The following is a 26,961-nucleotide window of genomic DNA, read 5'->3' as shown; positions in this document are numbered from 1 at the left end:
TTTAAAACAACCTAAAAGTGGTTCATGTTGGTCTCCGTTGCCCAGACTGCCAGGGAGTACACCTAATTGATGTGGTGGGCTGTGGGGGATTGGGGAAGAAGCCTCCATGGATCACAGTCAATTCCAGTTTTCAGTGTGTGGCCAATATTTGTGGGAAATCACCAGACGTCTTCTGAACCCACACAGCCATTCTCACTGGTTATTGGGGAGCCCTGATCCAACAGAACCCCAGATTGAGGAAAGGCTGATATAAGGCTTGGGCCCCTCATGTTCTGTTGCATTCAATGTATCCCCACACCCTCCAGTCAGCAGGAGGCAGACTTGGCAACGGAAGCTAGCATCATAAAATGGTGCAGTAATAGAAGTAACTGGACCAGGAAGAGGAGGCATCTGCTCCAATGATGTCATAGCCATTGGTGGCCACAGGGGGGTGGGACTGGTCATGTAGCCGTGTGTCAGGAGTAATGATTGTAGAGGGGCGGGGCATGAAGAGTGCCATTCTGGAAACAGTGCTGTCGAGAAGCAATATACTCTGCATAACTGATTGTCACCTTCTCACTTCGATACCTGTATGAGGAAACAGGCAAAGTGTTAAGAACCCCAAATATCTCAGTGTCAAGAGTCACTCAGTAGAGAAAACTAAAAGCTTATCCCATAGTTCCAAAGAATAAAATGGAAGACCAAGAGCAATCTTACTTACAGAAAATGAAAAGACGGCACAAGAAAATGATGCTGTTATTACAAATGAACAAGATGAGAAAGCACAGTCACAGTTCACCCCTGAGAATGTATCTCAGCACATCCCACCTCAAAACGCTACATATGCTTATCAACAGGCTGCTGGTAAGCAATCTGCTACCAGGATCTGGATGAGGAATTTCAAAGTCAAATTACATGGGTGATAGATTGGAAGATGGCTTCACCAAAACCCAGTGTAAACTGCGTTATCTACGTTCAGGTTAAAAATGAGATAAATTTGACAGAAATGCAACCTCAATTTGTAGAAGAGCAACAAACAAGTTATAACTAAAAGGGGCATAGATACCTAATTCTGGGTCAAACTCTGATGAAGCAGGTTAATGGATCCTTGGCTATAGGAAGGTCTCAATCCCCAGGTGAATATGCCACATCACGGGGCCATCAGAACAGAATTCATAGCACTTTGGCTTTGCTCTGGAAAGAGCCATGAGTCAGGATGCAAAGCATGGGTGTTACAAACCTATGGAGCCTACTACAGACCACAGGAGCTGGGTGACAATCCTTACCCAGAGCCATCTCTTTCCCACTGTAATCACTTCTCCACTGCAAGGTGATTATTCCTGAATTTTGACAGGGAAATGGCTGTTCAAATAAATTGTAATAGTAATAATGCTTTGTATTTGCAGTGTTTATTATTACTATTATTACTATTGTTATATTTTGGTGCTGGAGAAAAAGCCCAGGGCCTTGAGCATGCTATATATTAAGCTCTACCACTGAGCCGCCGCAGTCCCAGCCCCTTGATTTTTTTGGAATTTAATGCATTCAAAAACACTGGGTTATCTTCCAAACAAACCTGTGAAGCTAGCATACGATGACTCAGCATTTTGTAGATGAGGGTCATAGCAAAGGCCCACCAAAGCTAACTTCTCTGTTCCCAACATCAGCACAAAGGGGTAGAACACTGACACCCACTGAACACCTCCAGTGTTACCCTTGGCTGAAAACACTATACCTTACCTTAAAACCTGAAAGAATTACAACTTGCATCCTACAGACAGGAAACAGTTCAGGGAGATGGACTAACTTCCCAGGTTACATAGCTAATAAATAACTAAGCCTAGGATATAGACCCAAGTTAGTATGTGTTCTATAAAACTATAGTCAGCTTGCCCTAGAAGTACTATTCCCCAAATGGATCGGATCCTTTTGGCTCCTTGTAAATATGCCTCTGCTTTATTCTCTGCCATCTGACTGTGGTGACTAGGAAGACCACCTTTAAGTGACCCTGGATTTACACTGCTGGAGGCCTCACATTTTAAATCCATCCTCCCCCTAAATCTCCTTGGCAGGTTGAACTCTGTTTCAATCCTGTTAGACTGGCTATGGAAACCAAGAATAGCTGGGGAGTCTCCACTTTTGCAGCCACTATATATATCCTCTGAGCTCTATCTTACACAAACTCCTTTGGCTTAGGGGTATAAATTACTGTTTTCTTCTCCTTCCCACCACAGATCCTGTATTCAACCCCCATTTAAGAACACCTAACAAGGAGAACAGGGCAGCTGCTTACCTTGTGAGTTTGATTGATTTTCTGAATTCACTGGTAATTGGAGCCTTAAAACCACCTTTCCTGAGCAAGGAATCTATTGTCTGGATCTGATCCCAGTCTGAGGAAAACAAGCCAAAATAGGGTCAGTACACAGTCAAAACATGGGGGGAACATGCTCCAATATGACCAGTGTAGGAAGACAAATGGGATTCAAGAAACAGAGTGTGCTGGGGAAAAGAAAGCACTGGGCCATGGTCCCACACACTGGAAGCCAATCAGCCTCACTAACAGTCCAGCAAAGACCCTGACATGTACATTATAACTCATTGTGCCATGATTCTGTCCAAGTCTCCTCTCTTTCTTACCAGATATTACTGAAGATCATGTTTTACCCAGGGCTGCTCTATAAAAAGGCAGATTAGAAAGACAGGGTCTCACTACATTGCCTAGATTTTTTTTTTTTTAAGACTTTATTTTACTTTTTATCTCTGGGTATGTGTATGTTGGTGGTATGTACACATGACAGAAGATGATGTAGGGTCCCCTGAAAGTGGAGTTATAGGTGGTGAGCAGCCCATCATGGGTGATGGGAAGCAAATCTAGGTCCACTGCAAAGCAGTAAGAATTACTCTTTGTATTTTATTTTCAGTTTGTCAAGACGAGGTTTTTCTGTGTAGCCTTGGCTGTCTTGGAACTCTGTAGACCAGGCTGGCCTCTAACCCAGAGATCATTCTGCCTTCTAAATGCTGGGATTAAAGGCATGCACTACTACTATTATCTGGGTTTTATTTTTTGTTTTCATTTTGTTATTACTATTTTTTTTAATGTGCATTGGTGTTTTCCCTGCATGTATGTCTGAGGGCATCAGATTCCCTAGAATCTGGAGTTATGGACAGTTGTGAGCTGCCACGTGGGTGCTGGGAACTGAACCTGAGTCCTTTGGAAGAGCAGCCAGTGTTCTCAACCACTGAGCCACACCTAGGATGACCTTGAACTTTCAGCTCCAAGAAATTTCTCGGCCTCCTATGCAGATGAAACACTGCAGGCATCATGTGTCACTACAGTAGAGGGTTTTTAAAATTATTTTAAATTGTGTTTGTATGTGTTTGGCTATGTGAACCAGAGTGCATAGACCCCAGATGCCAGAAACAAAGGATCCCCATGGAAGCACACTTGGGAACCAGAAATCAAACTTCAGTTCTCTGGAAGAGCAGTAAGGACTCTCTTGCTGAGCCATTCACCAGCCAAGAGGAAGAATTAAATTATGTGGCTTTTACTGCCTTGAACAGCCTTCCTTCAGGTTGATACTTGGTATGACAGAACTGATAGCAATAAGAAAATTATTTCCTTAGTGAAGAGAGAAAAGTTCTTCACATCTGTAGTAATGTCCTTTACTGTTTGTTTGTTTGTTTGGTTGGTTTTGGGTTTTGTTTTAGTTTGTTTGTTTTGGATACATGGTCTTGTAATGTATACCCCAATTTATGCTCAAACTTAAAAAGGAGATCCTTGGGCTGGAGAGATGGCTCAGTGGGTAAGAGCACCCGACTGCTCTTCCGAAGGTCCAGAGTTCAAATCCCAGCAACCACATGGTGGCTCACAACCATCCGTAACGAGATCTGACTCCCTCTTCTGGAGTGTCTGAAGACAGCTACAATGTACATACATATAAATAAATAAATCTTTTAAAAAAAAAAATTAAAAAAAAAAAAAAGGAGATCCTTTTACTTCAGTCTCCTGAGTATCAGGACTTGAATGTGTACCACTGGGCGCACCTCAGTCTTCACATTTGTTTTTAGTTTATGTCTCTCACACAGTGTGTGTGTGTATGTGGGTATGTATCCAGGAGCCCAAGGAAGGCAGTGGGGTTAGGTGGCAATTGTAAGCTACCTGAGGTGGTTGCTAGGAACCAAAATGTGGTCCTCTGCAAGAGCAGCACACATTCTTAACCCTGGACCATCTCTCCAGCCCCCAGCCTTACACAGTTTAAGCTAAACAAACAAACAAATAAAGTGCAGCAAATTGAGCCCCATCCTCCCAATTACTATAGAAACTCCCTTCCCAATTTTAAATTTTCTCAAATTTAAAATGGGAGAAACAATTTGATTATTTAACTGAGCTAAAATTCATATCTAACTACTAAAAACTATGTTTGATATTCTTTAAACAGGAACATATTGGATTTATGACCTAACCAAAATATCTTAAAATTCATCCTTTTTATGCTACATACACACTGCTTTTTGAACAAGTTTAAACACAACCACAATGAAAACCAACAAGGCGATCGCTTTCCACATAAGTAGTTCATTAATATACTTAACTGGATATTTTTCTCTATTCCAGGTTCACACCCAACAATTACTGTGTTTCACATATTATTTTCAAAACCAGACTAATTCCAAGAAAGAAAGAAAATGGGGTTACATATCACAGAAAGTACAAGAAAGGAATTCTAGATACTCTTTCAAAGAGAAAATGTGCCCAACCCACTTCCTACCTTTACTGTCCCCATCATTAGAACTCACTAACTCCTGAGCTTTTGTTTGCTGGAGTCTCTCTATGTAACCCTGACTGGCTTTCCAGTCCTACGTAGACCAGGCTGGTGTTGAATTCATAGAAATTCCCTGTGTGTGCCTCCCTGATGATGGGATTAAAGTCATGTGCCACCACATCTCGCAACTACTGAGCTCTTAAAAAGCAATAGAAGCAATAGAAGATGTTTGTTTATACTTTACCAAATAAAACACCATGTACAGATTTCAGTTAGAAATACAGCACTTTTCTTTATAATGAAAGATAAAACACTGTCAAGCTAGTTTCTGTGATTTCACTGAAGCTTAAGGGAACAAAGAAATAGAACTATTCATTGGAAGGAACCATTTGAAGCCATAATCAAGTAAGAAAGCTATTTTCCTCCTTTGCACCCCACTCACTCCCATCCCCAGTTCCTAATGTCTATGTCAGTTTGCCTTTGTCCTACAGGAATCTGGGAAGAGTTAAGAGGAAGAAGGACATCCATACTTGGTGGCAGTTGAGCTGAGTACTTCTCTCTCCTGCCCTTTAACTGGCATGGCTGTGAGCTACACAGTTCAGTGGCCATCTGTCCAACTCACCTTGTTCCTTAGCAACCTCAGGTAAATATGTGGCTGTGCGTTTGATGCCTTTTTCGTTGATGAATTCAATCCGAATTCCATGGACCCCTACCTACAGAAAAATATGACCAAGTACATGGCATTTTCTGACTCTAACAACACTTATATCACCCACATAATAGTCACAATAATCATAATAATCACATTGTCTCCTGAGCTGCTTGACCCAAGTCTGGGAAAAGACGACATTTTTTTACATGAATAATTAATTCTAAAGCATAGAAACCAAAGGGACAGTCAAAATATATATGTAGTTGTACCTCTGAGAATATGAAGGTTGCAAAATAAAATTCTTGAAATAGCATACCTAAACAGCTTAAATATTTTACTTCTAGCCCAACTCTACTATATGAACATATCAAACTGGTTTTTTCTTCAAATTTGTTTCCCTTTGGATTTTGTGTGTGGGGTGTGTGTGTGTGTGTGTGTGTGTCTCTTACTATATAGTCCAAACTGGTCTAGAACTTGCAATCCCCTTCCTTCCACCTCTTGACTGATACATTAGAGGCATTTTCTTTCTTCTTTTCTTTCTTTCTTCCTTTCCTTTTTCTTTTTCCTCTTTTTCTCTTTCTTTTTCTTTTTCTTATTTTTATTTTTATTTTTTTGCTTTTCAAGACAGGGTTTCTTTGTGTAGATCAGGCTGTCCTCAAACTCAAGTCTCCCAAGTACTAGATTAAAGGTGTACACCATCATTCCTAAATCATCTCAATTCTAATAAACTTTTCTCCAGAGACACCTAGAGTGTCTTGTTCTCATTCTTTCTTTCCTCTTTAAGACAGGGTTTCTCTGATCTCGCTTTGGTCTCATAGAGATCATCTGCCTTTGCCTCCTGAGTGATGAGGCAAGCACCACCATACCTGGTATCTCATTATTTCTTAACTAAACATAGGAGAAAGATCAGATGGATCTTATTTAATCTAGAATAGATCAGACTTGAAAAAAATAGCAGAGAGGTTTTTTTTTTTTCTGGGGTAGGGGACAGACATGGTCATACTATGCAGTCCTGACTCGCCCAAGCTGGTTTTAAACTAACAGATCCACTGTGTGCTAGGATTAAAGATGTTTATCACCACACCCAGCTCGTAGCAAAGTGTGAGAGCTTTTCTGTCATTCTGAGGCCTCTCTCAATGAAGGAGATACATTACCATGTACTGACCCGAACCCAAATGCAGAGTTCCAAATGCAGCTGTTCTCACCTCCCAGTCCAGGTAGTCACTGGCATCTTCAAAGTTAGTAAGGAGAGAGACAGAACAGAAAAGTTTGGGCAGCTCCTCTCGGGTCAGGGGAGGGAATCGGCTGTCCTTAAGTGCACTAGAGGGAACAGAAAATATAAGTGAGGCTGCCTCCAGTTAGACAACATTGCATGCCACAGAGCCCACATAGCTGAGTCCCGAGGTCCTCTGACAGCATCTCCCAGCATCTAACACTAATGTCAGTATGAACTGTCTTTGCAGGAACTTGGGGGTAATTCTTACATTTCTCCCCTTCAAAAAGGGAATGTCGAGACTCTATTAAACATTTTGAAGAAATGAGGGTACACAGCTATTTTCAATTCTAGTCAATTTGTGCACATTTTCTTGTATTTGTGGCATTACCTGGTTAATGTGTATTCCCTGAGTCCTGAATGAAGATTCATGGCTGAGAAGGTCCCAATGCAGCCACGAAGCCGCTTGTCTCGCCCTGTCTTCCAGGTCACAAAGAGAGGACTAAAAAACAAAACAAAACAAAACAAACAGAAAACAAAAACAAAACATAAAACATATTCCCCAGCCCTAGATTAATTCTAGATACATTTCCTTTCATTTCTGCTCTTTCTGAAAGTTGCTCAGCCCTGGCTAAAAACACAGAAAGCATCAAGAGGTGGCAGGAGAAGCTGTGTCCCATTTCCTATGCTATGTCCTCACATAGGTATAAGCTTTTCCTGCCTTGAACTCAACTATCACTCAAAGCTGCCCAATTCTCTACTGGAATTACAAGCATGCTCTGCAGCACCCAACAATCTCCCCTCTCCAACTGTTCATATCCTCTCCTCCTTTACTGTTTCACTGAGCAGCTCTCTCATTCATGATGACACACCTGGCCCATACTGTACAACCCTTAGCTACAACATTCTCTGTCATTTTTCTCACAATTGTAACTACTGGCAATCTACAAATAGCTCTGGCTAATAGACTTTCTATTAGGAATAGGAATAGGGTCTCCTGTTCTTTGCTGCATACTCCAAACTCTATACACTCTCCCGTCCCACCTCACTGGAGTACTAAGAATACAGACAAGCAACTGTCTGTTTCTCTGTGGGTTCTGAGATTCTGAAGTCAGATCCTCCCACTTGTAAACACTTTAAGCAAGGTGCCATCTTACCAGCCCTTACCTATTATCTTTATCTCAGACAGATCTCTCACCTACTCTCATTTCCTTTCAATAACATACTTGCACCATATCAGAGCTACTGTGCCAAACCTACTCAAAGTCTAGTTCAGCCACCCCCAGGTTAAAAATTCAAGGCTCTGAATACAACCCCATCCATATATATATATATATATATATATATCTTCCCAGGCTTGAATCTCCTCTTCTCTGTTGTATCTGATCATAGCACCCCACATCAAAAATTCCCTGGAAGCCAGGTGTGGTGGCATATGCCTTTAGTCCTAGCACTGGGAGGCAGAAGCACGCCTCTGAGTTTTTCAAAGCCAACCTGATCTACACAGTGAATTCCAGGACAGTCAGAGCTGCATAGTGTGACTGTGTCTCAAAATAAATAAAATTCCCTGAAAAGTCATTTTCCCCCACATTTCCTCCAAGAACACTTACGGGGTAACTTCCCTTACATTTCGGTGTGTAGCTGCTTGCCAACTCAAATGTGTCTCCCAAAGACAAGGGCCTTTGCTTTCTACTCCAGCTTTGCTCAAGGCTCTGAAGAACCCTCAGCACAGCATCAACCCAGGGAATGAACACCAAAGCATGCCCTGGAAACAAACACCCAAACGCAGAGTACTCCCCCCCCCCCCCCCCCGCCCCGACAGGGTTTCTCTGTGTAGCTCTAGCCTGTCCTGGAACTCACCAGGCTGCATTGAACTCAAAGCTCCAGATACCTGAGTCTGTCTCAAGTGCTGGGATTAAAGGTGTGCACCACCACTACCTGGCAGCAGTGCAGAAGTAGCTCCAATTTGAAGAAAACATTGGCATGCCTTTCTTCATAGAAGATATTTTATAAAAGTACTCCTTAAATAAGAAGAGGATGGCTCAGTGGTTCAAAGAGCTTTGTGGTTCAAGTGTGAAGACTAGCATCTGGATCCACATAAATGACAGTGGGTGTGGTGGCCCACCTGTAATTCAGGCTTCAGAGGTAGAGACAGTATATCCTGGCCAAGCTGGCTAACAGACTAGCCATACCCACCAGTTCTGGGTTAGAGTGAGGTCAACTCTGAATTAAGCTGGAAAAGCAAACGTCAACCTTGAGCCACTTGCACAAACACATGCATGCTACCCCCACACATGCATATACAGGAAAATGGACAAGAAAGAAGCAATCTTTCTTAAAAGCTCCCAATGAATGAGAGTTCCCAGTCTCTAGCTTGCTTGACCCTCAAACACCGATTCACATTCACTTGGATTTCACTTGGACAACATTGAGGTTCCCAGTGACTTCTCTACCTAACCTATGCTGTGTTGCATAACCACAACCACCAACAACAAAAATGTGTTTCCAGAACCATTTAAGCAGACCCTATTTAGAGAGTAACTCCAGAAAGATGTTACCATGCCCCCCACATAGTCCCATGTCTAATTTACTCACTAGGGGTCATTGGTGAATCTAGGAAGTCGTGGCTGTGGAAAGCCATAGAGGTGACAGTAGAGTACATCAAAGCAGTAGCAGCACATTTCTGCAGTCACCACCAGGTTCTTAGTGGTATTGGCAGTTCCATTGGGCCGGGGGAGAGGGCTCAGGGCTCCAGATGCAGGATTCATTCGTGTAATAGGAGAATTTCCAGGTCCCAGAGTTAAGTCCGATACATTTTCCCGACCACTGCTGTTGTCCACATGCTGGTGGTTTTGAAGAGGTCCTGAACTTGAGCCAGGAACAGTTGTAGACTGGTTCCCGTGACTGTGTGTTCCACTTCCAGATAGTTTGGGCTTCTTGACCCCACAACAGCCTGCTGCCAACTTGGGCTCAAGGGGAGGAACACAACGTCTTTTTCCCATCCTGATTTGGTGTTCGTGATCTGGAATGCTGCAGAACCCTACAAAAGAGAACAGGTAAGTACTAATGGAATGAATCACAAACAAAACAAATCAAACACAAATTGTTTGTATGGATCAGTTAAAAGCTGTCAAGGACCAGTAAGATGGCTGCCTGCCAATCAATCCTGATGGCCTATGTTGAACCCCTATGACTTGTTTAGTGGAAGGACAGAACTGGCTACAAGTTATCCTCTGACCTTGACACTCACAGCACAACAGTCTTTGCTCCAGTCCCCCTAGCAGAAATGAACTGCAATTAAAAGAATTTTTTTCAAGCTGTCAATTTTTCAACCAGAAAAAAGTTCTAGACAGGAATCTGACCTGTCCTAAATTTTCCTAATGAATTTCTATAAAGTTTATAGCCACCATGGAGAGAGGCAGGCAATGAGTAGCTGTCTATCCCAAAATACTATCAAGGCAAGTGGGCAGAGATAGGATGCAACTAGATGAGGACAATACCATCTTTACAAGTTAGGCAAAGTGATGCAAGCTTTTAATTCCAGTACCTGTAAAGAAGAGGCAGAAGCAGGCAGATCTGAGTTCAAAGCCAGCCTGGTCTACATAATATGTCCCAGGGCAGACTAAGCTACACAGTGAGACCCAAAATAAACAAGCCTTTATTGTAAAGCATTTGCAAATAAAAATCATTACTCAGCAAGATTAGATAGATCCCCAGTGTATACGTTTTAACAAACTTCTTCTACTTAGAATAGCCATTCTAAAACTGAGCTTCACTCACAATGGACTTTTCACTTGTTTGGTTCTTAGTCAGGGTTTCTATTCCTGCACAAACATCATGACCAAGAAGCAGTTGGGGAGGAAAGGGTTTATTCGGCCTATAATTCCATACTGCCATTCATCACCAAGGAAGTCAGGACTAGAACTCAAGTAGATCAGGAAGCAGAAGCTGATGCAGGGGCCATGGAGGGATGTTCTTTACTGGCTTGCTTCCCATGGCTTGCTTCCCCTGGCTTACTAAGCCTGCTAGCTTATAGAACCAAGACTGCCAGCCCAGAGATGGCACAACCCACAAGGGGACCTCCCCACTTGATCACTAATTGAGGAAATGCCTTACAGCTGGATCTCATGGAGGCATTTCCTCAACTGAAGCTCCTTTCTTTGTGATAACTCCAGCCTGTGTCAACTTGACACACAAACACATCACTATTAAGCCTCAACCTTTAGTTTCTTATTCATCCCCAAGATGTAAATAACTAAAAATCTCACAGTCTGCAAATTCTTAAAATTTCAATCTCTCTTAAAATTCAAAGTCTTTACAATTAAAAGTCTCTTAACTGTGGGTTCCACTAAAATACTTCAAGAGGAAAAAGCATCAGGGCACAGTCACAATGAAAAGCAAAATCAAACTCCCAAATGTCCAATATCTGGGATCCAACTCGGGATCTTCTGGGCTTCTCCAAAGGCTTGGGTCACTTCTCCAACATTGCCCTTTGTAGCACACACGTTGTCTTCTAGGCTCCAGTTGCCTGTACTCCAACTGCTGCTGCTGCTGCTGCTCTTGGTGGTCATCTCATGGTACTGGCATCTCCAAAACACTGTTGTCTTCCGCTGTAACTAGGCTTCACCAACAACCTCTCATAGGCTCTCTTCATGGTGCCAAGCCTCAACTTCTTTGCATGACCCCTTCAGTCCTGGGCCATCAATTGCAACTGAGGCTTCCAATTGCTTTCCATTTCTCTGCGTAACCCCTTCATGCCTTCAGAACCAGCACCACCTGGGTAACTCTTACACATTACTAACTCCAGCCACAGCAGAAGGTACAACCTTGGCTATCTCTGGAACACAGCCTCTGTGCTCTCAGAAAACACTTCCCTGAAGATGTCACCTCAATGATGCAGGTCTCTTCTTAATCACTGCTAATTTCTTAGCTCCAGCTAACCAGCATCAATAGTCCCAATAATGCCAAGTTTTCACTTTAGTAGTTCTGGTATCTTGTTAATCACAGCTGATTCTTCAGCCCCAGCTAACCAGAACCACAGAATCTTCACAATCCAAAATAGCAATGGCCCTGAAAAGTCTTTAATTTTCCCTCTGAAGTTTCACAAGCCAGGCCTCCATTTTTCTGCACTGGTCTCAACATTATCTTCCAAGCTCCTACACAACATCTCACAGAGCTCTTAACACCAAATGGATCTTCTGTCCCAAAGTTCCAAAGTCCTTCCACAGGCCTCCCCAAAACATGGTCAGGTTGTCGCAGGAATACCCCACTCTGCTGGTACCAATTTGTTTTAGTCAGGGTTTCTTTCTTTTTTTTTTTTTTGAGACAGGGTTTCTCTGTGTAGCCCTGGCTGTGGAACTCACTTTGCAGACCAGGCTGGCCTCGAACTCAGAAATCCGCCTGCCTCTGCCTCCCAAGTGCTGGGGTAAAGATGTGCGCCACCACCGCCCGGCTTAGTCAGGGTTTCTATTCCTGCACAAACATCATGACCAAGAAGCAAGTTGGGGAGGAAAGGGTTTATTCGGTTTACACTTCCACATTGCTGTTGATCAAAGGATGTCAGGACTGGCACGCAAGCAAGCCAGTAAGTCCCAAAAAACTCCCTGGGTAACTTCTGTCTGTTGTTGGCCTCAAACCTAGGAATTATTTCATTCAAAAGAGTTTTTAAGGCATGGCATGGTGGTTCATGCCTTTAATCCTAGCACTTGGAAGGCAGAGACGGGCAGATGGCATAGACAGGCAAAGGCCAGCCTGGTCTACATAGTGAGTTTCAGAACAGCCAGGGCTACACAGTGAGACCCTGTCTCAAAAAACAAAACAAAAATAAATAAATAAATAAATAAAAATAAACTGTACTCTTTGTTCTATTGCTGTGAAAAGCCACCATGACCAAGACAATTCTTAATTCTTTCTGAGCGCTCCACTCCCTGGTGACTAAGGAGTCAAATGAGCCTATACTGAAACTGATTGCTAACAGGTTTTTTTATTGTCTTGGTTTTGTTGAGTCCCCCCCCCCCCAACCCCGCCACTGCAAAGATTTTGTTTTGCTTGTTTTTAACTGTGTTATGTGGAGAAAGCAGTGCAAGTGAGGTTAAATGTTTGCAGAGGTCAGCTAATGGTGGGCATCAGAGGCCCTGAATCTGAAGTTAGAGGTAGTTTTGAACCTGGGTAGTCTGTGAGAACAGTATATACCCCTCCCAGCCTTTGGTTTTGTTTGTTGGTACAAAGTTTATGCTTCCAACCCAGCCTTGAACTCCTGTCCTCTTGTCTCAACCTCCCATGCTAGGATTCCAGGCCTCTGCTCCTATGCTTGGCCATGTGACAACATTTAATGCATAGTCACTTTACTTAGGATGTATTGCTTACTTCCTTCTTTTAAACAATTTAAGGAGCCTACCTTTATTTATCTGCCAAAATAAGCAAATATTAAGCTAGAAGGTAAAAAACATAAAATGAGGGCTGGAGAGATGGCTTAGTGGTTAAGAGCACTGACTCCTCTTCCTGAGGTCCTGAGTTCAATTCTCAGCAATCACACGGTGGCTCACAACCATCTGTAAATGGGATCCAATGCCCTCTTCTGGTGTGTCTGAAGACAGACACAGTGTACTCGTATAAACAAAAATATTTTTTTTAAAAGGTAAAATGAATCAGAGTACCGACAGAAAACATCTCAGCCACCAACTGTTATCAGCATCAATACAAAGAACATTAACAATTACCTGCCAATTGTATTAAACTTCCTCTTTCTTAGGGACTGTAGGGACAGCTCAGTAATTAACAGCACTGGTTGGTCTTTCAGGACCCAGGTTTGGTTTCCAGCTCTCACATCAACCACCTGTAAGTTCAATTTCAGTAGGACCCTGGCCTTTGAAAGCGCCTGCAAGTACACTCAACACATTCTAGTGTTTGAATGACAATAGCCATACGCTCAGGTTTCAATGCTTGTGCCCCAGTTAGTAGAACTATTTGGAGATGTGGTCTCGTTGGAGGTGTGTCTCTGGGAGGTGGGGATGGACTTTGTGGTTTCAAAAGACACTTGGCCTAATGTCTTTCTCTTTCTGTCCCTTGACTATGGATCAGGAGGGAAAGCTCTCAGCTATTGTTCCAGTGGGATGCCTGCCTTCCTGTGTCATGATGATCATGAATTAACCCTCTACAACTGTAAGCAAATCCCAGACAAATACTTTCTTTTAAAGGAGTTGCTTTGATTATGTCTCCTCACAATAGAATTTTAACATAGGCCTTAAAAAGCAATAACCATAAACATACACAAAACAAAATATCTTTCTGTTTAAGATGTAGTTCTAACCATACTCAGCAGGTACCTCAGTCTACAGGGACCAATTCATCTGCACTCCTGAAGCATGGAATTCTACATAAAGCTTAAGACACTTCAAAGTAAGAGAAAGTGGGGATCAGCCCACTGTAGACTCTGGGATCCTTTCCTAGTACCACAGAAACAAGAGAAGCCCCCCAAACAAATCCTTTAAGAAATGTTCTGCCATCTGTGTGAATCTGCTGCTCTTCCCAAACCTCACAACAACTACCAATGCTGTAACCACAGTAGGTCTGTGGCCTCACAACAACTACCAATGCTATAACCACAGTAGGTCTGTGGCCTCACAACAACTACCAATGCTGTAACCACAGTAGGTCTGTGGCCTCACAACAACTACCAATGCTGTAACCACAGTAGGTCTGCAGCCTCACAACAACTACCAATGCTGTAACCACAGTAGGTCTGTGGCCTTGGGTACAGAAGCAGTCTCTTGAACAAAGCATGCAACACTGTGACCCAGAGGCCTTGGCTGATGCCTTGTAAAGTCCCTGGACCAAGTTCAGAAGTCAGCAGTTGTCATCGTTTGCTACACAGCTTCCACATCAACATGAACACAGTAGTTAACACGGAGATCCACCAGATGGAGACACTGCCCACGCTTCAACATGAAGTAAGGGAAGTAGTAGTAGGCAATTTATGATTTCAGGAATAGAAATGATTTCTCATACATTTCTCTTATTGCAAATATCAAATAGTTAGGCCTGCCCTCAGTGTTCAAAGACCCTGTCCCTTCCCCTATAGGCTGCTGAAGTATCAGCTTCCCGTCCAATCTCCTGTACACCAGATGAGACAAATGTGGACATACATAAACAAACATGAACAAAATAATGATTCACACCTTACTGGGGAAACTGAACTCAGAGTTTTCAGAAGTATATAGGCTTACATGGTTGACATAACCTAAACATTTTCTATAACACCCAGGCATATACATCACACTTGATGGCCCACACCTTTTCAATGTCTCTTCAAGTTCAAGCTAGCATGATCTATAAGTCCCAGAAGAGTCAAAGTTATATGGTGGGGCCATGACTCAAACCAAATGAGGGACTGGAAACATGGTTCTCTAGCACTCACATTATAATACACACACACATATACATGCTCATACCTGCAATGTATACAGAGAAGGAGGAAGAAGGAGAGGAGGAAGAAGAGGAGGAGGAAGAAAAGGAAGAAAAAGCTAAAGGAAACAAAAGGGGACAATTTGAACATTCATTCTAAAAATTAGGCCAATTATCTTATCTTGTAAATTCTCATCTTGATCCAATTTATCCTGGAATGACCACTCAGTCCTGGACTTAGCCACAGGTGCCACTTTATTGAGATGACCCAAAGGCTTACTTTGCATAGATGATACAACCTAACTTGGGGAAAATAACGTGAGTACTGGTGGCTCAAACCTTTAGTCCCAGTACTCAGGTGGTCTTGTCTCAGCAGTTAAGAACATTGGTTCAGCCAATGGTTGTCCGTGCCTTTAGTAGAAGTGCTTATCCCAGTAATTTGGATGCTTCAGCTGTAAAGTCATTTGGCTCTTGTTTGACTTATTTTAAATAAGCCTGATATAAAGCCAGATATGGACACATACCCCTTTAATCCCAGCACTGAGGAGGCAGAAGCAAGTGGATCTCTGAGGCCCTCTTGGTCACAGAGTAAGCAGAACAGCCAGAGCTATACTGACAAACCCTGTCTCAAAAAAAAAAAAAAAAAAAAGCTTTAAATGCTGGAACTTTTAGTGGTCCATTATAGTATTTATTTGCCTGGGTGGAAACTGATGATTTCAGGAATTAACAAATAATTTCTCATAATTCATAATTAAGTATCATTCATAATTAAGTATCAAAGCCAGTATTAGTTCAAGAACACAAGGCTGTACTGACTGACATGGACAAGCAAAATGGCCTTCCTTTTTCCCTGTGTGTCTCTTTCAAAAAAAAAAGCCCATTACAAAACAACCAGAAACGCCCCCACCTTCTGAGGACAGAATCTTGGCTTAGAGGTAACGATCTAGCTGCCAACTCTGGCTCAAATTCCAACTCTGAGATCCAAAGTCTGACTGCAAACTCAGGCAAGCAGTAACATCTTTTGTGTACCTGCTACCACAAAGGACTATTTTATGGTCTTGTGGGGTTTGTTTGTTCTGAGACAGGGTCTCTCTACATAGCTCTAACTGTCCTAGAACTCTATTTTAACTATGCTCGATGGCTGGAAGTTGGTGGCACACACTTTTAATGCCTGCACTGGGAGGCAGAGGTAGGTGGAACTCAAGGCCATATATACATATGATTCATTAGAGCAGTTCACAGGCTCTGGTCTGGGTTTGACAGAAAGATTAAGACTCTGGTCATTGTTCAGGCTATGAGACTTGATGTCTCAGGAGTCTCAACCTGGTTCAGGGTACTAGGGAATTCCCAGAGAGCTACTGGAATTCAGTCTACATTGAATCCTGAAGGAGAGTCTAAGGTCAGTAAGGGAATGCCTCAGCAATAGGATAAATAAACTCGCCAGTGAGAATGAAGGCAAGCAGGCAAAATGCAAAGGCTTCCTTTCATGTCCTTTTATAGGCGTCACCAGAAGGTACAGCATTCAACTCTACTGAGTGCTGGGATTCCAGAAAGGTGTGGCCATCATGCCCAGCCTCACAGAGCTATTTGAATCCAAAGACATGAAAGGAACCTAGCAGTTCTTTGGCACATAATTACTATTAATTCTCTAACAGCTACCTTGATACTTTTCTACTTTAAAATGTAATGGCCTCTAAGAAACCATTTCTGCTTTCTTTTCATTCTGTGATGGCAGAAGCCATAAAGAACATTGGAGGTCTCTCAGGAAGACTAAGGAAGGGGAAGAAAGAATTTGAAGCTAGTTACAAAGTGAGTCCCTATCTTAAAAAAATAGAATGAAACTGGTTTTTTATCTTACACCTTTAATCCCAGCACTCAGGAGGCAGGAAGAGTTCAGGCTTGGCCTATTCTACATGCAGTTATACCAGCCAGGGCTACATAGAAAGCATGTCTGGGGAGGGGGGGGGGGGGGATGAATCCTGGGTAAATACTGAAATTATTCTATTCCTGTAACTTTGTAGAAATAAACCCAAAAAAGCAGGGACCATTAAAAGAAAAAAACAAAAATGCTACTTGCTAATAGTTATTACCATAAACATCTTGATACAAATGGGAAGCTAGAAATTTTTGTCAATGGTTTCCATTTCAAACAGTAATCATAAATCTAGATATAAAGAATAAGTCTACCCAGGTGTGGTAGAACACACCTTTAATCCCAGCACTCATGTGGCAGGCAGATCTCTGAGTTCCAGGCCAACCTGGTCTTCAGAGAAAACTTATCTGGGTTTATGTTTGAAGAGGACATGCAAGACCTTATAAAGTCCTGGGACAGAGAGGAAAAGCTTCTGTCACTATTGAGTGTCCTCAAAGAAAGCCTTCCTTATACAGGAACAGGCTGGTGTTTCTCCCAACCCTGAATAGTTGAAGTGAAACCCAATGTTTCACTATATACTCATGAATAATTATATCATGAGTACAGTACTGGTGTGGTGCAGGAGCTGCAATCCTGGCTATTTATGGTATTGTTCCAAGAAAGTCAGATGAGAGATGCTGTATTCTGGTGTCCAGCATTGAGTGGTGGCACATGCCTATAGTCCCAAAACTCAAGAGTCAGGGGCAAAAGTTAGGAGTTTCACAAGCTCACACACACCCTTAACCGCACAGAGTCTGAGGCCAGTATGGGCTCCAAGAGGGTCTGCCTCATTGTCTCAACTCTAACACTAAAAATGCATCTGCCATATAAACACACTGAGCATGTGATACATGGACAGTTTCCTCACAGAATACAAAGCTATGCAATCATTTTACAACCTATTTATAAATACCTGAAACTTAAAACAACAAACAAGCAGCAAAATGCTTACAACCTGAGGTAGGCATATGGCTCTTGTAATCCCAGAACTGGAGAGGGGGTGGGTATGTGTATTAAGTTGAACTGCAGTGAGTTCAAGGCCAGCCTGAGCTACATAGAGACTTTGTCTCAAAAACAAGTAAATAAAGCCTCACCGGGCTTGGTGGCACACACCTTTCCCTTAACACATCCCCACGTAAGGCAAAGAATCCCTAAATTCAAGGCCAGTCTGGTTGGTTTACATAGCAAGTTCTAGGAAAGCCAGGATTACTGAAACCCTGTCTCAGTAACAATGAAAAACAAAGTCTATATCCTTATAGCAGTTCTAAGACTAGGTTTTTCTGTGTAACTCTGTGTGTGTGTGTGTGTGTGTGTGTGTGTGTGTGTGTGTGTGTGTGTGATTTGCCTACAGGGCTCCCACTTCTTCCAGCTAATAGTTTGTGTTGCTCCTGACCATCCCCATTTCTATGACCTACAGCATGGAGCCATATTTTTGTGGGCCTCCGTCTTTTTCATTTATAAAATTAAGACATTTGCTCTTCTGTTTCCCTCACAAAAGGCTTGGTAATAAAGTAGAATGATTTTTCAGGTACCGTACTGTACAAGATACATCATAGGTACCTGAGCATTCTAGCTAAGTATTCCTCACAGGGCTATGTCCTCAACCAAAGCATGGCATCATTACTTAACTCAAAAGGATGAGGCACTGACTTTTATACAAGAACTACGTTCAAGGTTTACATGTAGAATTTGTTTTTCAAATGTGTGATGGGATTTAATAAAAGGCACCACAGCAGATTAGGTCAAAATGAGAACTGTTCAGGAACTGCGTTAGTTAACTTGGGAACTGGTTAATTTGTGTGCCTAAGTTCATTATGTAGCCCAAGTTGACCTCTATTTCCCATCTTTCAGATTCATTTCTCAAATGAAAATATAATATGCATGCACTTTCATACAAGGTGAGCCACTATCCTAAGTCCATGAATCAATTAACCTAATGATCTTAATCATTAAGAGGCCCAGGGAGGAAAAGGCCTCTTTGGTTGTCTTTAAAAAGTGAGTAATTGAAAACTGGGCTTAATCCCAGGACTCGGGAAGCAGAGGCAGGCTCAACACTGAGTTCCAGACCAGCCAAGTCTACAGTGTGAGGAAGGCTACACTGAGAAAACCCATCTTAAAAACAAACACAAAAGCCAGGCGTGGTGGCCTTTAATCCCAGCACTCGAGACGCAGAGGCTAGCGGATGTCTGAGTTCGAGGCTAGCCTGGTCTACAAAATGAGTTCCAGGACAGCCAGGGCTACACAGAGAAACCCTGTCTTGAAACCAACGCCCCCCCCCCCCCAAAAAAAAAAGAAAGAAAGAAAAGAAAAGAAACACAAAATTTCAAGTGGAGGGCCAGCAATATTGCCCAGCAGGATAAGGCACTTGCCAGCCAGCCTGAAGCCTCCACCCATGGCCCACATGAAGGATGGAACTGACTCCCTCAGGTTGTCTTCTAACTTCCTCAGCACATGCACTGTGGTAACATCCACACACATGTGGACAAACACACTAAGTAATTAAAACTTAAATAACATTAGGAGCATTGACTCTGAGAAATAGAAATGAAGTACACTTACACCTGAAATTTAGACTCAAGCCAACAGAAACCCCACTTCAAGTATGCTCGAGGAAATACTCACTGAAAGCAGAAAGGTTATAGTCCCAGAGGAAACAGCTACAATAGGAAAGGGAAGCTATTTTGTCTCTGGAATGAATCTTCTTTCTTCCAATTCCATTCCTTCTTCCAATGCCTAAGACAGAAATGCAGGTGCAGTGAACAATGTTTAGGCAGTATGGGAGTCTTTGCAAAAGTTACAAAGTTTTTGTTTGCTTGTTTTTCCAGACACAGTTTCTCTGACCGGCAGCTCACACTATAGCTAGACCAGTCAATCTGGGGTTAAACTCTAGAAAGCTGCCTGCCTCTGCCTCTGCCTCTGCCTCACAAGTGGTGAGATTCAAGATGGGTGTAAAGCCAGCCTTACAATCAGGCTTATATTTTAGGGCAAACAAAGAGCCAAGAGACTTTACCACTGAGAAGATTTTCAGATGGCTGGGATTAAAGGTATGCGCCAGGATCAAGTTACAATTTAACAGAGCTATCTCTGAGGCAAACAAGCAAAACCATCTGGAAATAAACTCTCTTGATTTCAAGACAAGTAACAGAAGTCCCACCAGGGATCAAAGGCTGTATTCTACATACATTATTAATCACCCACCCCCAACACACACACACAAAGGCCAAAACTTGCTCTCTAGCCAGGATCTATCACTTCGAGCTCTCCACAGGTTTCTGTATACAAGCATACTCCCAAATCTTAAAAATTACCGGACAACATGCTAGGCCCCTGAGGACAAGGCACCTTGTGCCAGGAGGCGATGGTAAGTGTCGGTGGAGCCATTCATCCTTACTCAGCTTTGCACCAATCTCTTCACAATCTTTTCCACCTCTCCTACTTCCCCAGTACTACAGAATTTATGCAAAGCAGAAACTCCAGGCCCCACCCACTCAATGCTAAGAGAGGGCACTGAAAGCAGATAGGCCCAGAGGGATAAGGGAGCAAAGACAGGAGTCAGATCAGGGCAAGGAATGAAGGGCAAAACACACAGCTTCGAGGACAGGCATAAGACCCAAAGTTTAAGATGGAGGGTTGTTAGTAGGCAAGGGGTCGGGGGAGGGGGGTACAAGTAGATGCGGAAGATGGAGCAGGAGGAAAAAAGAAAAGTGAGAGAATAGAGTTAAGCAAGAAAACGTTGAGACAAGAGGGAAAGAAGAGGCTGGAGCCGGAAGGGGTTTAACAGGCAGAAGGAAAAGGTGAAAAGGAGGATGTGGGACAGGAGAGTACAGGGCGCAGTGGGAGTTGGGGAAACGACAGGGCGACGGGTAGAGCAACTGGGTCTGGGCCGCGGGGGTGGAATCCAGACGCCGGGCGGGGGAGGGGACTCTGGGTGGGGGGCCAGCAGGCGGCGCAGGAGACCACCAAACTTTCCTCCGACTGTTTCCTGGAGGGACTTCAGGCACTGAGGCTACAACTGCTGCCTCGCCTCCTTGGCCAGGGGCGACCGCTGCCACCCAGAACTCGGGCACACGGCTTCAGGATCCCGCTGGTCCTCGGCGGGGACAGGCAGCCCCGGGGAGGCCTTGCCTACCCGCGGTGGCCGCCTCCATGAGCCCCTCCCCCTCGTTGTGCCCCGGGACCCCCTTGCCGGGCACCTCGAGACCCCACTCTCCAGGGTACTGTCCGCCTCGGAACTGAGCAGGCCTCGAGAAGGCCTGGCAAGAGAAAGCCCGGCACAGCCCCCTAGAATTCCCCACCTTCTCTCCTGACCCAGACACAGCCGGGGCGGACGGGACCTCTCGCGCTCTGCCTTCTCTTCCTCTTGCTTCATGGAGCCATGCGCCTAGGTGGAGGCTCCCGAGAAAAGCAGAGTCCCAAGACGGGTGAGGACACCCGAAGGAGGCCGGCGGGAGGGCACAGGAGGAAGCGGCGGGGCGGTGGCGGCCGGGGAGAGCTAGAGGTATTCCCGGGGCGGGCGGAGGACCGAGTCGAGTCGGGACCCGAGTCCTCCTCTATCCCAGCAGCCACCGGAGGCAGTGAGGTAATGGAGGAAGAATGTAGGGAGTCCTCCAGTGGACCAAACGTCCTCTAGCGAGTCGGTGAGAACCATAGAGATCCCGAAGCTCTGGGAGGACCGCCCACTGGTCACGTGACACTAGTCCGCACATTTTTGTGATTGGCGCTGCTTAGCGTATAGGCAACTGTTTTCATTTGTGGGGGGCCGAGGCTCACGCAGATGGCAGTGAGCGAGTCTCTCCGGGAAAACCTGAAATCTACTGGGCTCCCCTTGAGGGTGAGGAGCCCAACCAGTTCGGCTCACCCGATGTCAGGCCGGCCGCTGCAAATTTGCCTGGCCGCCGGAGCCAGGCCGCAGCGCAGAGCACGCCGGGAGTTGTAGTTCTGGTCGCGCAACGGCATTGTCCGGGAGGCTGCAGGTGGCACTTCAAGCTGCCGCCTAGGGAGCTACGGCCTTGCCCCAAGCAGTCGCCCACGTTAGCGATGCCAATCGGAGCTGCCAACGGCTTTTCTCCCCATGTGCCCACGCTCCCATTACTCTGCCTGACCGAGTTCCGCCTTCGAAAGCGGCGTGGAAGTGCACAGCTTAGATCAAGCCAAAGATTGCCAGAACCAGGCCCATGTGGAGTGTGCCGGGCTGAATGTCAGACATTGGCACCTGGCCTCCTTAGCTTCCCACTGCACTGGAGAAAGGCAGGCTGACTCAGCTTTAGGGATGGCCCAGGCAACACCTACTCCCGTCTGTAGTTCAGCATCACCAGAAGCCCCAGATGACATCAGCAGAATACCCACTATAAAGGATTCGGCTTAAAAAAAAAAAAAAAAAAGGACTAAGCAACTCCACAGACTGAGTAAGACAGGTTCCCAGCACCCACAAGGTAGCTCCCAACTGCCTATAACTCCAGTGTCAATAGCTCGACCACCTTCCTCTGGCCTCCCGGGCACTGCACACACACATGAGCTGCATATAAACATAAACATACACATTTTTTAAGTCTTTTTTTCAAGTGGCTCAAGCACGTTTTGCTTTTCTAAAATAGTATGAAGGCATGCTTAATGTGTTTATCTTCAAAAGACCAAAGAACGGTGCTTTAAAATATAAATCATTTAACAGTGAAGCTTTCCAACAAACTACGTCTACTTGATGCTTGAAATAAAATTTAATAGTACATTAATTACCTGTAGGAAACAAAACCCAAGGAAACAGAATATTCAGCGTCTTTTAGAGCCAAAGATATCACCCCTATGCTTTAAAGAAAGGGGGGTAACTTAAATGTAATCCCTACAGTAGTCTTCACAGTTCCTATCACAGGCTTGAAGTGCTTGCTTCTGTTAAGTGTCTGACTTTCCCTGGTGCCTGAAGAACTGAAAACTGTATGATCATGACTTAGAGCCAGAATCGCAGGAGGCAGAAAACCTGAGATCATGTTTTTGTGTTTTCTTTTTCTTCTGAATGAAGAGGCAAATTCCAGTTTTAATCAAAATAAATTTCACACAATGAAGTTCTTTTCTGGCTGAATGTTTTAAAACACGACATTTGGGAAATGGCCTCAGTCTATTGCTCCCAGGGTAGTACTATACAGTCATTAAACAGCCCAGAGCTAAGGGAGTTATTATTGCTCCCCGGTTATCAAGCTGCCAAGAGGTAAATATTAGAACTAAGCTGGACTTAAAATGCCCTCAAATTAAAAACACAGTTGTTGCTTTGAGATGGTCAAAGGAATTTTCTTGAGAAGGAGGGTCCAGATGTTGTCTTTAACTGATGCTGAAAGGCAGGGAACAGAACTTAAAGAAAAAGAGAAAAGAAAAAAAAAAAAAACCCAACTACACTTCAATGTCATCTCCACAAGCAATAAACAGAACTGATGAAAATGTGAGACAAAATAGGGCTGATGATGTCTCTGTGTAGTACGGCATTGCCTTGCATGCATGCAGTACAAGTTTGTACTACCCCACTACTACCACAGGAAAAAGGAAAACAGGTTGGAATTATGATCAGGAGGAAAAACCTGAGACAATGCCTTCAGTATGCAAAGAGTGGTGATGTTTCTGGTTTTCTGCATTAAATTCAGAAATCCCTCACCCGGAAAGAGCTACTCTGTGCAGCCCTGGTTGCCCTGGACTCTATAGACCAGGCTGGTCTTGAATTCAGAATCTGCCTACTTCTGCCTCCCAAGTGCTGGGCTTAAAGATGTTTGCCACCACTGCCCAGCTACTTAATACAGAAATCTAATATAATCTAAATCCACTGTAATGAAAGAGGGAAGATGCCCAAAAGCTGGGTGGTACCAGCTCTATACCTTAGAGAAAAAGAGAAAAACAAACCAACCAACTACACTTCAATGTCATCTCATTCAGCGGGGCTGGGTGGTACCAGCTTTATACCTGCAGCCCTAATCTGTTGTGACATGGCCTTCCTAGTTACCACCCAGATGTTTGCCTTTCTATAATTTCTTACTTGAAAGTTAGCTAAAAGTATACTGTCATGACTCCATGAGTTCACTCTGGAATCACTGATATAATTCCAGATCCAGCCTTGTTAGATTGGGTTTTTGTTACTTATTCACTTATTTGGCTTTTAAAAACATTTATACATTTATTCTTATTTTGTGTGTATGAGTGTTCTATCTTGGTGTATGTGTGTGTACCATGTGCATGCAGTGCACACAGAGCCAAGAAGAGGATGTCAGATCCCTTTAGAACTAGAAAAGGTAGATGTTAGCCCCCACGTTGGTGCTGGGAACTGAACTGAAAGGGCAGTAACTGCTAAGACACCTCTCTAGCCACCTGAATTTGTTTTTTAGGTTGTTGTTGTTTTGTTGTTGTTGTTTGGTTACTTGGTTGATTGTTTTCTCTGGACAGCCCTGGCTGTCCTGCAACTAAGATCTGCCTGCCTCTGCCTCCCAGTGTTGGGATTAAAGGTGAGCCACCACACCCTGCTCCTATATTTGTTTCTTTGAGATAGGGTTTTCCCCTGTAGCCTTAACTGACTTGGAATTTACTATGTAGATCAGCCTGACCCAAAACTCTGGCTTGATTCTTCAGAGTGCTGGGATAAAAGACAATACACCACCAAGCCTAGGTTGTTTGTTTCTAGAGACAGGACTAGTGTCTCACACTACAGCCCAGGCTAACCTGCAACTCATTGTCTGAAACTGACCTCAAACTTAAGGCAGTTCCGACCTCAGCTTCCTGAGTGCTGGGATCATATAAGTATCTTATATCCACTTATGAAAACGTTGTATAATGATGTTATGGAGGGTTAGTATGTGTGGTGGTTTGAGTAATAATGATCCCTATAGGTTCATATATTTGAACATTTCGTCCTCAGTTTGTGGAACTGCTTGGGAAGGATTAGGAGGTGTGTCAGTAGAGGCAGGCTCCTAGATCATGGCTAGATCAACTACTGCCTGCCTGCCTGCCTGATACCATGCTCCTTGCCCTGATGTTCATGGCAATCCCATGTATGCCTCCAATAAACTCCTATAAGTTGTCTTTGCCGTGTTATCATGTCTTGGTAGTAGAATAGACTGATAGAAAAAGACACTAGAAGTTAACCTCTGATCTCTACTCAAATGTGCACACATGCACACGTGTGCGCAAACACACACACACACACACACATGCACAGAGAGAGAAGAGTTTGAGGCCAGCCAGAGCTACCTACAAAGACCTTGCCTCAACCTATACCCCTCTTCCAAAAAAATAGGACAAACTAAAGTCAAGTAAGCAAATGAACAGCCCTTGAATCTCTAGATTTAGAACAGGGAACCTAGATAGTCAGTGCGGCCTGTAACTAGCGATTTGGAAGACTGAGGTAGGAGGATGGAACTTGGCAAACGATTAGGCAGCAGAATGAACATAGTGAAGCCCCATTTATAAAGGAGGAAGAGGTTGGTGTAACCATGGCTTTTCCACCCATGCCTCAGTTCCCACATAAACTCAGGCTTATATTTTATTAGTAAATGCCTAGGCCTTGAGCTAAGCTTGCTCCCTGACTAGCCGGTGATGCAGTTATCCCATTCATACTAATCTGTATCTGCCACAACTCCTCGGAGTCCAGAGATTGACAGCCCACCTTTTAGTCCTGCCTCAGCTTATTGGCCATCAGCTTTTTATGGACAGGTGAGGCTTCCACACAGTACACAAGAGATTAACCTTACAGCTTAGAGAGGGAAGGGGTCCACACAAGTTAGTAAAACAAAACGGAATAAACAGATTTTGTCACATTCATTTCAAATATGTAAAATAACCAGTTAATTGTGTACTGGTTAGAACAGAACCCTATGTAGCAAAGACAAAGAATAAACTATACCTTCAGATAGCCATTTTATGCTGTTGCTACTGTTACAAGAAAATTTTCTCACATGCTATTACTAAGTGGCTCACCTAAGACTTTCTCGTGCCCGAGTTGATTGTATATTCTGATATGTTCTCTGCTTTGGTGTTCTTGGAAACCAATCTCAATTAGAGGTCATACAGAACTGCTTCATATAACAGTTAGCCACAGTAAACTTGGCCCTGAACCAACTGCCAGGCAGCCACTTCCTGCACCTATAGGCTGTTCTGGTGTGCGAGGAAGCACTCCTGAACCCCAGAAGACCACCAAGGAGCCATTTCCGGTGCAATTGCATCAGGGCTCTCCAATCCAACCTTGACACAGCAGGACAGGAAGGCGGAGCAGCCTTAAACCCTCAGCAGGACAAGGTTTTATAGGAAATGGAAGTGAGCGAGGGGGTGTCCAGCCTGGCAAGCATCTAATAAAATGACTGTTGTAAGTGCTCTGAAGCAAAGCCATGCACAATCACAAACAGTCTGAAAGCACATCTACAACAATGGGACTAATCTTTGATTTACTGTTGCTAGGGAGTAATTCTGGGGTATGGGCCAAGCCATGGGGTCCTTGCTGGTACTTATGTGCAACTTGGGTTCAGCTGCAGGTCAAGTTCTCAGGCTTTTTTCTTTTTTTCTTTTAAAACTGAGGCTGGTCTCAAAACGGAGTAGGTTTGGCCTCTCACCCCTAGGATGGACCCCAACATAAGAGAAAAAAAATTACATTTTGAGTAGTCATTGAATGAAGTTTTAAGTTCCCAAGACTTCCCTGGGTAATTGATATCCTAGTTGGCAAATTAGACATGAATGTTAGGCAAGGCAAGTCCCCCACCATACTCCAATCAATGGAAACAGGATAAATGTGCAAGAAAGACATGTTCCTAAGAAGTCTCCTATCCCTAAATCCTGATTGGTGAAATAACTTGGCACAGATGTTTGTAGATTTCAGGTTTAAAAGTTCTGCTGGATTCTGGTTTGTGGTCAGTCAGTTCCCGAGTCTGGTTTGCAGCTGGATCAGTCCTTGGGCAAATGCTCAGTAAACTCTCCCTATTTGGCTGAGATCGGTGTTGGTGTGGTTTGTGGGACAACTCCTGGCCCCCAACAATACTGTTGAATAAAAACAACCAGATATGATCAATGTAGTACAGCTCGT

The 26,961-nt window shown here is 43.8% G+C and overlaps 1 protein-coding gene across 6 annotated transcripts; it reads right to left on the bottom strand.

Moving 5' to 3' along the window:
* On the bottom strand, positions 1–21,581 carry Ammecr1l (AMMECR1 like). Of its 6 annotated transcripts, XM_029472035.2 has the most exons (9): positions 20,231–21,061; positions 19,545–19,655; positions 9,203–9,647; positions 6,999–7,109; positions 6,600–6,714; positions 5,365–5,455; positions 2,273–2,369; positions 1,046–1,173; positions 1–567 (listed from the first exon to the last, which is right to left on the bottom strand). In XM_029472035.2, exons 1-8 carry the CDS (start codon positions 20,301–20,303, stop codon positions 1,092–1,094), a joined length of 1,125 nt encoding a protein of 374 aa, XP_029327895.2. In that variant the 5' UTR covers positions 20,304–21,061; the 3' UTR covers positions 1–567; positions 1,046–1,091. The 6 variants fall into 6 exon arrangements, with proteins under 6 accessions (XP_029327895.2, XP_029327896.2, XP_029327893.2 ...); XM_029472036.2 differs by lacking the exons at positions 1,046–1,173; positions 20,231–21,061 and adding an exon at positions 21,218–21,579; XM_029472033.2 differs by lacking the exon at positions 1,046–1,173 and having other exon boundaries at positions 20,231–21,055.
* Between the last annotated feature and the right edge of the window lie 5,380 nt (positions 21,582–26,961).

The sequence above is a fragment of the Mus caroli genome, unplaced genomic scaffold, assembly GCF_978045245.1.
Source record: "Mus caroli unplaced genomic scaffold, Mus_caroli_1 scaffold_19, whole genome shotgun sequence".
Lineage (NCBI taxonomy): Eukaryota > Metazoa > Chordata > Mammalia > Rodentia > Muridae > Mus > Mus caroli.
This window is presented reverse-complemented; position numbering and strand designations above follow the sequence as displayed.